This window comes from Anser anser (genome assembly GCF_964211835.1).
Source record: "Anser anser genome assembly, chromosome: 1".
Taxonomy (NCBI): Eukaryota; Metazoa; Chordata; class Aves; order Anseriformes; family Anatidae; genus Anser; species Anser anser.
This window is the reverse complement of record NC_139720.1, coordinates 123,880,901-123,896,536: the sequence shown is the minus strand read 5'-3', so window position 1 is coordinate 123,896,536 and position 15,636 is coordinate 123,880,901. Positions and strand designations below refer to the sequence as shown.

The 15,636-nt window shown below is 35.6% G+C and overlaps 1 protein-coding gene across 5 annotated transcripts in view; it reads left to right on the top strand.

Moving 5' to 3' along the window:
• IL1RAPL1 (interleukin 1 receptor accessory protein like 1) overlaps positions 1 to 15,456 on the top strand; it is a 777,496-nt gene extending 762,040 nt beyond the window's left edge. For all 5 annotated transcript variants that reach the window (XM_083851491.1, XM_083851493.1, XM_083851492.1 and 2 more), the window contains 2 exons: positions 5,338 to 5,508; positions 6,868 to 15,456. In XM_083851491.1, coding sequence (XP_083707617.1) covers positions 5,338 to 5,508; positions 6,868 to 7,586 — 890 coding nt within the window. In that variant the 3' untranslated portion in view covers positions 7,587 to 15,456. The remainder of the gene's footprint in view (positions 1 to 5,337; positions 5,509 to 6,867) is intronic.
• The last annotated feature ends 180 nt before the right edge of the window (positions 15,457 to 15,636 follow it).

The following is a 15,636-nucleotide window of genomic DNA, read 5'->3' as shown; positions in this document are numbered from 1 at the left end:
AGATCTGGGAAAGTCAGAAGTGTCTACTACTATTCCTTGTCACAGAGCAGTTCACACATGGTCAACTCCCTTCAGAGTGCTGGGTATTTCTGAATTCAGTGCTAATCACTCTGGAGGATTTCAGGACACTCAGAGTCATGAGCTGACCCTGGTGTCTAGGTTTACAATTTCATTAAAATAAGTTTCAGATCTAGCAACACTATGAAAAATCACATTGTAGATTTCCTTTTATTTTGATCTATTAGTCTGTCTTGTGCTAAAACATATTATGCAAGATGAAAATCAGACTTTGTCATCTGTTTGAACATAGCTGATAAGAAAAAAAAAAAAAGCTCTAGGGAGATACTTTTCTATTTTTAATTTTTCATCCACATACAGTGTTCTTCTGTCCCCTATTAGCAGAAATAGCTGCAATGTTTAAGGTTTAATAAACCCTCAAAGGCCCAAACTTCTTGCTCCTTGGAGTGCAAAATGCAAATCATTAGAAAACATGTACATGTATAATAAAAATTTTAAGTTAAATCTGTCTGCTGGTCCCTGTAGAAGAGGAACTTCTATCTATGCTTCTGTAGGCACCGGTTTACCATTTTTTCATGTATAACTGTTAAAAAAACATGCATACAGATAAGTACTTAGATATCTGATAGCTATTTATTTGCCCAAAGATCCCATCTTCATGTGACAAAGTAGATGCACATGGAGTCTGAGTTTCATTTTATGCTTACATTGAGCCTTTAAAGGACTGCTTCTGAACACACCCTTGGAATAACAAGCAGCGTTTACAGCTTCGTCCCCTAAAAGTTTTTATCACTTCTGCAGGATTAACACTGAAGAAAGTTACAGGAAATGTGACCATTTCTATGTTTGGATGATTGCTGAAAGAATGGATAGTGTTAAAGAATTCATGTTTCATTGATGTGTCAGGTGTTTTGGATAAAATCCTGGTCCAATGAACTAAATAATGTTTTTATATGTTCTTAATGGAGCTCGTAAATTCACCCTAAATGTTTATCTCTAAGAGAGAGGCAAACAACTTTCTCTGACCTGTGGTTGAGTTTAGCTCCAAGAGCATTATTCAATGCCCTTACTTTCAGCTCCATACAAAAGTTAAAATGCTATGGTGAAGTTTGTACTTCATGGTCTGTTTTGACCAGAGCCTTACAGTATGTGGTTATGGGTTGACTAAAACAGTTGTGGACTGAATGTATCATACCTGGTGCACAGGCCATGCTTGACGCCTTTGTGCTACACTAATCCAGAGCTTCCATGTGCTCTCATGGTTTTTTACAATACACAATTGATTTTATTTTTTATTTTTATATTTTATTTTTATTAAGTCTTGATGAATTTGGCTGTGCAAGGTATGCTTTATGTTTCATTTCAATTTTTTGGTTAATGGATACAACAAAGCTTCACAGAAATGAAGGCTGTTGAGCTGAAGAGCTCCATCCTAGTTGTATACTTGATAGGCAGCAGAAAACAGCTATAACCACATAACTGGATAGGATTATTTGTCCATTCACAAGGAATGAAAAGAGGAATCAAACCTCTTCCCATCTACAGCAAAATGTTTCAAAGTATTGCCATTGTGTGATATTTTATATCATACTCAGATGTGTTTACTGAATTAAAGGACAGCTATTACATAAAACAGCTCTGCAAAGTACCTGGAGGTGATGCAAGAAGAACCTATACTGATATGTTTCTGTAAATATATATATATATATATATATATATATATATATATCCTGAAATAGTTAAGGAAAGAAATGTGCTTTCAAGTACAAAAGTATATGTAGAAAATTGCTCCAAATCTCCATGAGACAGAAAAAAGTTTCAGATTAAATGATCAAAATCCTGCATTTGGTAATTAGCAGGTATTTTTCTTCCTGAGTGTGGGAGGAAACAAGTAGTGAGTAACTATATTCCAGTTTATTGCTAAAGCACAGGAGCCTGACAGAAACAAATCTTTGAAATGCCATAATAAAACAAATCTTTGATGTGCCATACATAGAGTCAAAGTACAGTAGCAGTCAATCACATTTTCATTCAGAGGATGCTTGGACTGAAGACTTAATTGTTTGCTGATGAGGGGAAATGAGGAAATTCTCATTGTAAAAAGAAGTTTTGGATGTCACTAAAGCTTTCTTTGTTTTGCTTTTCTTTTCTTTGCCTTTGTTTTCTAAAACTGAATATTTGTTCCAGCCAGTATATGAACTGATTGTGTACTCAAATCTAGGAGCATTTAGTTATTACCGTATGACACACTAGTATAAGTAATAATATCGACTCTTTTGTGACTTGATTAGGAGCAGATCAGGATTTTTCTGATTAAGTTTGTTGGTTTTGTTGTTTATTTTGGTTTTGGCTTTGTTCTTTTGTTGTTGTTAGTTGGTTTTGTTTTTGTTTTTTTGTTTGTTTGTTTTTGATTTTTTTGTTGTTTGTTTTGTTATTTTTTGTTATTTGGAAAAGGAAGATATGCTAAGACCAAATATTTTCATGTGATAAATATCTGTTCCAGTGAACAGTCAAGAAAATACAAAGCTGTGATAGATTTCCTGCATGTTTGCTCAGAGTCTGAGGACTCCTGGATACATTACTGAAATGAAGGAAAGGAAAAGGAAAGAAAAGGAAAAGAAAAGGAAAGAAAAGGAAAGAGAAGGAAAAGAAGAAATTAAGATCAGAAATATTCTGTAGTATGTTGGCATTAGTCCCAGTCATTAAAATCAGAAGTAGGTGGAGCCTTTCAACTGAGTAGAAACACAGTCCGAGAGGTCACCTACGCTGTGTTTAAAAACTTCCCTGGAGATAGGAGATTTTGATAATTTTAAGAGTCCTCCATTTTTTCATTACAACTTAAATTCTACATTTTTGACTATCAACAACAATTAGGGAAAATAATAAATACTGATATTGATATTTGACAACATCACAGATATGATAGCTTCTGACAGCTCCACAGCTATCTGCTTGTTGTAGTCCGTAAAATGTTTCAAAGAGTTGTCAATGTAACCTCCCAGCCCCCTCAAAAAAAAAAAAAAAAAAAAAGGTGTAAGGTATCATACTCTCAGGCACCTCACATTTTGAGAACTGTTTGCACCTCATATTTTGAGAACTATTTTTTCTACTTTTCATCAGAGTTAAGAATAACTGACAGATGGGGAATATAAAAGCTCAGGGAAACCACTGTGCGAATGCATCTAACAGTTTCCCAAACTGGATTCACATCTAGCTGTACTGGAGTTTGAATAAATTCATGATTGCCTGAATCCATCTGTGTACAAATACCCTAGATCCTGGTCACTCATAGCTTTTGACACAAATGCTATTAAAACTTGGGAACTAGGGTAGAAAGAAATGTTCCCTGCAATCATGGATAATGCACTTGTAGTAAGTGGGAATGCTGGATCCTCCATGGTATAAAAGATATATATTTCAAATAAAGGCATTAATGTAATATTTACATATGCAAGAAAATTGTGGCATAGTGTGAATAATTTTCCTTCCAATTAAGAATGTACAAACCATCTTAACAGACAATGTCCTGAAGCCTTTAAAAGAGTGTGAATACTGCATTATTTCTTATGATTCATCCCTTTGAGAAATGATACATTCTCATCTTTATTCAAAGATTTCCAGTGGACCAATGCTGCTCTAAGGCATGTAATATGTTTATGACCGTTATCAATGAGATAAAAGAAAATGGCATTACACATCATCATTTTGTCAGTTGTAGTGATTTCCCCATATATTTCCTGACCTTTCTATGTGTTAACGTGGTTGTTGGGTTAAAACTATTCTAATGCAGAACTGGAATCTGTTCTGTAATCTCCCTGTAGTTCATATTTGATCTATATGGTGTTCTTTCAAGGCATTGTCAGAGGCATTAGGTTCTTGTTTATCACGAAGGATCGTGGTTTCACAAGTACTGAAATAATGGAATAATGGAACCAAAGAAGACATTTCTTCTCTTTCATTTCTGTTGTTGTTGTTGTTTTGTGATATTTTATTTTATTTTACTTTATTTATTTATTGTGAACATAGCAATCCAATAGATAATTCAACACAAAATGAGTGTAGGAGAGAAAATGAATAACACACTTATTTTATCAGACTTGAAAGTTTGAAAGAAGTTCGACTATTTTAATTTTGTCATCTGCAAATAGTTATGAAAACAGTATGAATTGCTCCTTGGAAGGAGGAGTGGACCATCCAAGATTAGCACCTGTTCTTTAACTTTACTTTACACCCCTCCTGCATTCAACAGGTTTTTCCAAATAGGGCAACCAGAGTACAAAAAGGTGTAAAATCACGAAAGGACTAACTGAGTAAATAACTGAAGCCTGATTGAATAAGTCAACACTGGATGAATATAATACTTCTTATGACACAGAGTAGAGTATTCAATCAGGTATCTTTTACAAGCAATTTATATTCTCGGCAGCCTGTGCATAATGTTGTCAAAAGAGTTAGAAGGATGTTAACATTTCATTACTCTTGCCATTGATTTTTTTCTGCTTTCTTCACAACAAAAGTCAAAACATGACCTCTTATTCCACTGAATTAGTTCCAGAGCACTTGGCATTATTGACCTCCTAATGAAAATTAATGATGAAAATTTGATTCAGTCTTTCAAGTAGGCACACCAAGCACATTTAAGAAACAGGCACGTTTATTCATCTTATTAAAATGAAATAACATGCTGTTAAATACTAAAATGTACATTAATGTTGCATTTAATTTACATATTTAAGCACACTGAATTCAATAGATTTAAACTGCATTTTCAGGATCTGATGTTACATAGATCTAAGCTTGACAATAATCTCAGACCTGAAAAGCCAGTGAGTGTTACGACAAAATCTACACATATTCTTAAAATATTTTGAGCCTTAAATTTGTAGTGAAAATTTGGCAAGACCAATTTTTTCATTTTTACTGTGCAACAGAGAAAATGCTTTATGAGCTTACCTATTTCCATCCTTTCTTTTCCATTTTAAAGCTTGAAATTCTTTTCAGTGACTTTTTTCTTCTGTGCTCACAAGCTGCCACCAGACAGCTGAGTGAATTTCCTTCATACAGAGCCTTACACAAATAATTAAGCACACACTGACTTCAGTGTATGGGTATGGATTCTTCTTCTTTGCATCCATGTAACAAGGATTAATTCCACTGGGTGAAATATGAAAGGTGAATGGTTTCATAACTGGAGATTGAGTGAAAGCTTGCTATTTTATCTAAACAGATTGCTGTTCCTGGGCAATTCTCCCAGGAATAATTCCTGGGCAATTATCTAGGAACAGTGAAAAATCTTATTTTCTTCCTCTATTTCTTTAGACAATAAAGACTATGATGCATATCTATCCTATACCAAAGTGGATCCTGACCAGTGGAATCAAGAAACTGGAGAAGAAGAAAGATTTGCTCTTGAGATCTTACCAGATATGCTTGAAAAGCATTATGGATACAAGTTGTTCATACCAGACAGAGATTTAATTCCCACAGGAAGTAAGACATGTCTTTATGCTTGTGTATTTCCTAAACAGCAAATTAAGTGATTCTATATATAATTTTAGTATCGTTTCTATGCTTACTCCTTCAGAATGTCATCTTTCCTCCATCATCTTAGGGAATAATGAAGATAAACCACCAAACATGTTTAATGTGCATTTTCCAGATAAGAGGATTGTATTTTAATAATTGTATTATATGTATTGAAGGTGAGACAATGCAGAAAGGACATGCCTATGTAATGGAAATGAATTATATTAATAATATTTCACAGATTCTTGGAGAGCCTGCACAGCTAGGGTTGAGAAAAAAAAGTCTTTATTTTCTGTTCCTGAGTGTTTTCCTGGAAAGATATCCGTGACTTTAGTTCAAAAGTAAATAAATATATAAATAAATATTGATATGCATGTATTCCAGAAATTAAGACAGGAAGAAAAAAAAAAGTTGTGTTTGGACTGAGGCAAGGCTTGAGTAATGATACCCGCAACAGAGCAACGAAGTGAATTCTGGTAGTGCCCACTGAAGATAGATAAATGTGTAGTGGAGGCACTGGAGTCTTCTTGGAGATTGAAAATGAGAATAGATTCCAATTGATATAAGTAGATCTTTTTCCTATATCTTTCACAAATTCCAATCTCTTCAGTAATGTTTTGTAAACTGTGGTAGCATTCTTTGTAACTTCAGTATAGCCATTTAGAAAGTTATCAAGTCCAATAAATTTTATTGAACTTATATTTATAAGAAAGGATGCTTTGTATAAGCAAAGCACAACTTTAAACATCAGATGGACGTTTTCAAATCTACAACATCGGAAACATTAATTTATGGGAGACAGCTCTGTTTCTGTGAATGCATGTAGTGAGAGCATAAAAGGAAAAAAGAATCTAACCCAATTGCATCATTTGAGTACCATTTGAATTTGAAACTGAGCCAACAAAGCACATAGTTTCTGTTCTGTTTCCTACCTGGGTGACTTCTCCTTTTTAAAGGATAAAATGATGATGGATGCACTTCTTCCAGTAAAGATATAGTTTCAAAATGACAGTTCATGCACAGACCTTACCAAACCATAGCACAAAGGAGAATAAATGTTTCACTGAATCACAGAATAGTTCAGGTTGGAAAGGATTTCTGGAGGTCATTTGGTCCAACCCTCTTGTTCTAGCAGGGTCACCCAGACCAGGTTGCCCAAAACCATGTCCTGGCAAGCAAACCTGACATGTCTGAAGGTGATGTTTTTGCAGAGTTCAGTGAATTCTTCTGGGAGCAGGGAGTTTACATCTGTTTTTTCTCCACAGTCTATGGGAATGGAGTATTTTCTTGGCTTGATTTTTGAGCAATTGTCTTATTTTGTAGCCTACATTGAAGACGTGGCAAGATGTGTAGACCAAAGCAAACGATTGATCATCGTCATGACTCCGAATTATGTTGTAAGAAGAGGCTGGAGCATCTTTGAACTGGAAACAAGGCTTCGAAACATGTTAGTCACTGGTGAAATCAAAGTGATACTGATCGAATGCAGTGAACTGCGAGGAGTTATGAACTACCAGGAAGTTGAGGCCCTGAAACATACCATCAAGCTCCTCACTGTCATTAAATGGCATGGACCAAAATGCAACAAGTTAAATTCCAAGTTCTGGAAACGTTTACAATATGAAATGCCTTTTAAGAGGACTGAACCCATCACACATGAGCAGGTGTTAGATGTCAGTGAGCAGGGGCCCTTTGGGGAACTGCAGACAGTCTCCGCAATTTCAATGGCTGCTGCCACCTCCACTGCTCTTGCCACTGCCCATCCAGATCTGCGCTCCACCTTTCACAACACATATCACTCACAGATGCGCCAGAAACACTATTATAGAAGCTATGAATACGATGTACCTCCTACTGGCACCCTGCCGCTTACCTCAATAGGTAACCAGCATACCTACTGCAACATCCCTATGACACTTATAAACGGGCAGCGGCCACAGACAAAAACTAACAGGGAGCAGAATCCAGAAGAAGCTCACACAAACAGTGCGATACTGCCCCTCTTGCCACGGGAGACCAGTATATCAAGTGTCATTTGGTGACAGAAATGCAAGGGGCTATCCACCCCTCGAGTAGGAGCTGAGTCTGCAGTCTGGTGCCTGGAACTACATCCTCGACTGCTGCTGTTAAACGTGCATTACAATCGATAACATACGAGGAAAAACAGGGTCTTGTACATATGTTTTTTGCAATTTCTTTGTAGCATTGGTCTTCCTGTTTTATCCATGTCTCTTCCCATTCACATTTTCAACTTTGTTTTGTATGTCATTGGAATTTGTATATTTACATTTTTTTAAATGAAGAGACTGCTGTATAGATAGGAAACTTTTTTGCTTCATTAGTATAGTTTTAGACTTTTTTTTGTTTGTTTTTAACCTCTCTTGGGAATGCTTGGACAAAGTTCTGGTATCAGAATCGCCATCCATTTTGTTGGCCTGTCTAGCCTGATTCCTGAATTCCATGCCTGCTGCAGTTCACCTTTGTTGGAGAACATTTCTTCTTAGAAGGATCCCATCCCTCACTGGGAGCTCTGGTTTCATTTCTCCTCTCGTAACATGCACTGCATCTTCCCTGCCCTTAGTATGGTCCCGTTTGGGGTACTGCAGTCTGATCATCTAACATTTAACTTGGTAGAAACCTGTCAAGCAAGAGAATATACCCAATCTGTATCAGTTGCTTCACAGTAGTCACTACAGAGTGTGTAGAAAATAGAGATGGTTTGGTTTTTGTTTTCTTGTTTGTTTGCTTTTTGTTGTTATTGTTTTTTGTTTTGTTTTAAGAATTAGTCAATTGTATCCCTTTTACAAATATAAAAGCAAACCTTATTTTTAACACTTCCTGGAAAAGTATTAATATGGCTGTGGATTTTTTTTTTAAGCATTTGACTTTTTCTTTTCCCCTTTTCAAAATCCTGCAAATAAGATCATTTGCAGCCTTCAGGCAAGTAAGACAAATGAGACAATAGTCATTGAAGTGCAGTGAGTCCTGCTGGTACTTACAATGATGATTTCCAAACCAAAGGGGAATAAAAAGGCAGTATCATATGTTTGTCACTTTGTTTTAAAGTGTTATTTTCTGAAAAAGTAAGAGCAAAGCATTATTTTGCTGTCGATTGCAGAGTCCCCTTGTATTCTAATGTTTAAAAAATGTATTTGCTTAAAAATGATATATTCTAGATTAAGAAATATTCTTTCATTTGGTTTTAGCTTGTAACAATAAGTAAAACTTAATTACAACATGATTTCAGTTAAGTACTCAGGCAGAAAAAAAAATGAAAACCGACAAATATCATTGTTTTCAGAATAAACTTTATTTATACAAAATTAATATTTAAATCAGACCTGGAAGTATTAAAACACTTTATTCACTTTAATGATTAAATAAATTAGTTTTATTTTTTATGTATGATTCTATCTTTGAGGAGTTGCAAATAATGTGTGTACCATGGCTTCAAGAGAAGAAACAAGCCACTGTGTTTACATCTGGACATTTTTAAGACAAATGAAATAAGCATCTTACTTATACTTATGTTTTAAATAATGGAAAAGTCCTTTCTGGTTTGAAAAGCAGCATGGAGCACTGTCATAGCTGTATGAGTTATTTAGGCCAAGCTCTCTGTTAGTCTCTGCTAAAAGAAACAGAGGAGCTGGGGCAGAGTGCAGCACTCTCATATAGTCGTGGGTTTGATTGACTCTGGCAGAATTGTAACTGGTATCCTCACAGAGAGACCTTATAGTCTGTTTCTGCAATTAATTAGCTTTAGGTATTTTTATGGTAGCTGACTGATACTGGCCAATGTAATGGATTTGTAGTGGTTGTTCATCCTAATCGTCTCAAGGAAAAAAGTACAGCTTATAATATTTTGGTCTTTCTTAATGAGAAGTGATGAGTAGAGAGCAGGTAAGCTGCAGTTTGGGGGATGTTTGTGGAAGTAATCCAGAACTGACAGTGTGGGAGGAAGTAGCTATGATCCTGTTGTGAAAGTCAAGAAATCTCAGTATCTGCATAACAAGCTAATAGAGCTTTGGGATGCGCGCTGCTTCTGTTTGCTCTATAATGTTCATTTCTCTGACAAGTTGCTTAAGTCCTTTTCTACAATCTGTTCTTTATTATGGTATCTCCCACTGCACATGTGCCAAATGTCCACAGAATGGAAGCAAAGCTGCCAGCCCTGATAAAAATTTAAGACAGCTTTGCACATTTGGTTATTTTCATAATGTAAGAAAGCTATTATTTATTTGCTCTTATGGACACCTGACAGACATCGATGACATTTTTCTTCATTCAGCTGAATGCCAAATACCCCAGTACCCTCCAAAAGCAGTGCATTACATATTTTTTTTTTCACTTTTTTTTTTTCCCTTTTCTCTGCCTTTTACATGTCCTGGGGTAAGGACTGGAATGTGGAATAAATGTAGAATGTAACTATCTGACCAGAGTCAAATTTAGGCAGCATTAGGTAGGTGTTTCCCTAGCCACATGGAGAGTACTTTTCTGTTTTATTTTATGTAGATTTAAGCACTTTGAATAGCACGATTCAGGGACTGATGGATACCATTTGATATTCATACTACTTAAAAAAATAATCTTATAATGTTTTGTCATAATATTAAACAAAAGACAAACAAAACAAAATAAAATAAAATAAATGAGGGAGCTATCTATGGCTTTAGAGACATTCCTCCTTAGTATTACTTCTCTATGAACAGCTTTGTGTGAGAAACAGTGAAGGAAATTCTTGTGTTCACATGCTCTATGTTTGACAAAAATTTGTGTTGGAACACAAAATAAAATGAGGGGAAAAGAAACAACAACTCATTGCCCTAGCGCTTAGGCTCCATTTTTTATTGGTAAAGATGTTCCAGTTTTGGCAACACAGCCTGAAATGCACACGCAATAGCCACATGTAAGGTTTAGCCATAAACAAACAGCACTTTATTTTTAAAAATGCACAGTGTGATGGTTGGAAAAACTTACTCTGCCTGGTCAATAACTTCGGGTCTGCACGTGGATTCTATGCACGTGTTACCCAAGTGTGGTGCTTTGTCTTTATAAGGCTCTCTCTTATCAGGGTAATCCGTGATGTAAAACTAAAGGACTGTATTCCACAACCTATGGAAAATCAGTGCATAGGTTCTTCTGGCAGTACATGTAGCTGGACATAAATGGAGTTCTGTATGGAAGGCTGATAATTATTCTGAAGGCAAAGTGCATTGCTGGGTCTGATTCTGTTCGCAGTTGCAGAAATATGACTTGAGAATAAATCTAATAAAGCTCAATGAGTGTAAGATGGATTTGTGTGAGAGAAGGAAATTGGAAAAGTAAAGAGAAAAGGGTTTCATATTTGCTGGCTGTGACAAACTAAAATCTTGGCCACAAGGAAAGCAGCAGAAAAATATCCTCTGAATTTTAGTAGGGATACAGTCCTCACCTGGCAGCCAACATCAAACACTTCAAATGTGATCTGGTTCAGAGCTAAGTACAGTTAGCCTTATATGAAAACTAAGATATTTCTATTACTGCACAGCTGTGAAAATCACGTGTATGTTACGTAATGGGTGATAATCAGCTTCAAAATAAATAGAAAGACTGTTATACCTGCCTGATTAAAATTTTCAGTTTTACTTGAATACTGTCCATTAATGACACATTTAAATTACAGATACAATAATGAGAATTGGGGAAAACAGGCAGGTAAACAGGCTTCTTTCGTTCTTAAACTTAAAAAAAAAAAAAATCAAGCTTAAGGAAACTTTAATTACAATCCAAAAAGGAAAAAAATGGATCGGTAAAGTACAATAAAAAATAGGATAAAGGCCAATGGAGAATAAAAGTCAAAACACTCATTTGTTTCTTTACTTTTTTTTTTTTTCCTGTCATGCAATGCTTTGTACTCTGGCTGACCTACTGGCTTTTCTGGGGCCCATCCAGAGAGATCAGCAATACAAATATATCCCATGAGTCTAATATACTTCTGAATTTTGTACTTGCCAGTAGTCTAGCACATAGAGTTTCTGGTGCATCTGCTATCGTCATGATATAGAGGATGGCAGAAATCTGTTAGTGCTAAAAAAAAAAATAAATCTCTGTAACAGGCTTAGTTTATTATCCAGAGTAGCTATATCCCCTCACACATGCCCTATATCTTATTTGTCATTATTAGAACACTTTTTTCCGAGCCCATTTCTTACATGAGCAAGAGATTAATTTGGTTGAAATCAGAAAAATGTAAGCAATTTCATCGCAACAATTCAGCTTGTATAATGACTACTTTTCTATCAATTACAGCTCTTCACCTCCTAAATAACCCACTGACTGGAGGTTGGAGAATGGACATTTGAGACATTGTCTGTCATTTGAGATTCATTAGAGGGGGTCGTACACTTGATTTAGCAGCAATACCAAGCTGTCACTTATGATGTCATTTTTCTGGGCTCTTTCCCATCAACTCTGGCTACAACCTCAAAGAAGATGTACTGGCAGCATCACTTTCCTCCAGCTTGCCTTTGATTGATGGTCCAGAACTTGGAGCTGTTGCCCTGGGGAGTAAATTTGATAGAAATGTTTCTGCTATCAAGAGTTTTCCTACACTTTTTTTTTTTTGGTTTGTTTAAATTCTATTTGAGACAAAGTCTGATCTTTGCTCTGCATTAATAAGCTCTGTGGGTGGGAGGTCAAGAGTCTACTGAGTTATCTAGTAGTCAGAACAGAAATTACAAAGCCAGGCCTGACACATTGTTTGAAAAATGTTTAAATTTTTCAGCTAATCAGATTATTAATAAGTACATTGAGACTTAGAGTTGATGAAAAAAAAAAAAAGTGTCCCTTTTGTTATTACAACCAGACTCATTCCAAGAGCATTCTTACATGAAAAAGCCAATACCTTAAATAATGTAATTTCAGAAGCATTCAGTAGTCAATGGAAATATTTTTATTTTGGTGGATTATGAGTAATATGATTCTCTAGGACCTAAATGGTATATGAAGTAGGTAATCTTTATCTAGTACTGAGCTTTCAGAGAGTACAAATACCTCTGCTGTGCCACTAGCATTAGGAAAACAATTAGAAGTGAAATATGAGAGCTAAGAACTTGATGGAGATAGTCTTGATACTTTTTTTTTTCTTTTTTTTTTTAAGACATACCTCTTACCATTCAAAGCATGACAGAAGGGACACAAAAATTACTCCAGAAATAAAATGGATGTGTTTTTAACCTTCTTTTTCTCCCTTTTCTCAAATTTTAGATGTCTCTCTGCCTACCTTGCCAATCATCCAGGGGAAAAAAAAAAAAAAAAAACAAAAAAACTACCAAACCCATGGTCCCCAGCACATTTACAGGTGGGTATGGCAGTTCAACCTGACATGAGAGGCCGCACAGCTGTGCAGACCTAGAGTACCCACACAGGGAGAGGGAGAGCACAGGGTCCTTTGTCTGTCATGTTTAGTTACCCCTATGTCAGGCAGGTGTAGAAGAAACTACAGTCTCAATACATTGCCATTCTTCTCCTGCTATAGAGAGCACACAGAGAAGGTGTCAGTAGACCTTAAGGACAGCAATAGCAAATGTGAATGACATCAGCAGGGATAAACCCAGGCCCCTTATGGTAAAACAGCAATAAGAGAAGAAACAACTGGCAGCATTTCCAATTTGTTCAGTGTGCAAACTGAAAACTAGCACTGAGCCCAGAAAGAGGTTAATTTAGCTGATTAGGGTGCAGTCACTAAATGACAATTTGAGGAAACTGCTGTATGGATCAGATAGCACCACAATGGGATCCCTCACAGCAGCTCCCATCCCATCCCATCCCATCCCATCCCATCCCATCCCATCCCATCCCATCCCATCCCATCCCATCCCATCCTATCCCATCCCATCCTCTATTTGCCATGCAGGCTGTGTTAAAAGCACAAGCACACAAAGCTTGGCCGGGATACACGTGAAAAGTCTTTGCAGAGATATTTAGAGGAAGTAGATGTTTTCTCTCCTGTGAAGAAATTTGTAAGAGCAAAGACTTGATTTAAACACATAAATATATATATATACATATTTGTTTTCATTTCACAGACCATTTTTTACATCTCTGTATGGTGCTCATGTGAAGCAACATCCCAATACTTTCCTGAACTTCCTGTGAAGGGAAAAAAAGTTTTAAAAGGTCTTTTATGGGCTCACAATATCCTCACCCATGCATTTGCAATAAGTTCCAGGTTATGAACACACATTCATAAATAAACAGGTAAACAAACAAATAAAAAAATGAAAACAAAGCAAAGTAAAATAACAACGTAATTGCTAATCTCTATTTCAACCAACATTTAAGGGATTCTTTTTTCAAAACAGGATGTATTCTCTTGGAGTTTTGTAGGAAGTTATGAGAGAGACAGTTTTAAATTTTCTTTTCATTGTTTGCATGACAGGTAAATCACAGGGAGATTATAGTTTGTTTTTTTGTTGTTTTTTTTTGTTTTGTTTTTTTTTTTTTTTTTTTGTTTTTTTTTTTTAGAAAGTCACACTATTCACTCTAAGTTTAACACACAAATGGTAATGAATTTACAGACTTAGAAGAAATTGTTTACCAGAGTTAATACTCTCTGGTGAACAGCACACTACAACTCTAATTAAGTTCTTAGGGACATTTCAGTAGACAATTTAAGCGATTCATATTATATGTGCAACTTCAGTATCGCATTAGAGGGATGAACATTTGTCTTCTTAAAACCCAGGTAACTTCAAATGGAACAATTACATAAATACACAGCAGAGAGGAAAACAGCCACACAGCTGTCTCTTCATCTATCTTAGCAAAATTGCTCAGTGACATCAGGCTTTCTTTGAGATCACCAACCTATGACTACCTTTGCAAAACACATGAATTTCGAAAAAAATGCAGACATCTGGGGCAAAGTTGTTGCAATAAGCACACACAGATACCCAAACACACTTTATACTTTGCTATACCTACACATAGCTATTTTAACTTGTAATAATTTAATCATAGAACAATAAAACAAAATAAACTAAGTAGCCTTTCCATAAAAATCAGTGAAGTCCCAAACAGCTGAAATTGTTCAAAGGACCGTATCCTCCATATGCTGCAAGATGAAAAAATTTTGTAACCAGGCCATTGCTAGGTTGCACTGTAACACAGTCAGGTAGCTGGAGGTGACACAGTGTGAGAAGCGTAGTGAAGATGTTTCCTGGTCATGTCATAATGATACATGACTAACTACCGACTAGTCCTGATGTCACAGGAGATTACAAACCTCCTTTGCATATAGGACACTAGATACACAAATTTCCCAGGTACTTCCTTCCCTTCTTGGGTGCTCTCTGAAGCCATTTGTATAATCTTGCTGGAGGTAGGAAAAGATCCAAATGACAGTATCTACCTACATCTGCCAGAATTCCTGTCATGGTCTATAACAATTAGGTCTGTTCAGTTCATCTCCTATTTTCTCTTCTGTTTTCTCCACTTACCATTTCACTCTTCATCTCACAAACAAAAGAGATTATGAGTAGCATTCAGTGCCACATAGGAAATATCATTACCATATATATATATATGTATTTACTGTTAGATATTTTTGCAGAGATAAACATCAGCAAAGACACATGAAATGACACTTGCCAACTTGATCTTTATGTAACATTGAAGAAAAATCCTTCTTCTTTCATCTTGGACATGTTACTTTCTATGCTTCTTTCAAAATCATGGTAAAGAGCAATCTAGAGTATAACAGTTTGGGGACAGACTGAGGAACACATGAGTATTATTTTCAAAGTTGTTTTCATTCCTTATTGCTGTCGATACAGTCTTTTTTTCTTTTCTTTTCTTTTCTTTTCTTTTCTTTTCTTTTCTTTTCTTTTCTTTTCTTTTCTTTTCTTTTCTTTTCTTTTCTTTTCTTTTCTTTCTTTTCTTTTCTTTTCTTTTCTTTTCTTTTCTTTTCTTTTCTTTTCTTTTCTTTCTTTTCTTTTCTTTTCTTTTCTTTTCTTTTCTTTTCTTTTCTTTTCTTTTCTTTTCTTTTCTTTTCTTTTCTTTTCTTTTCTTTTCTTTTCCTTTTCTTTTCTTTTCTTTTCTTTTCTTTTCTTT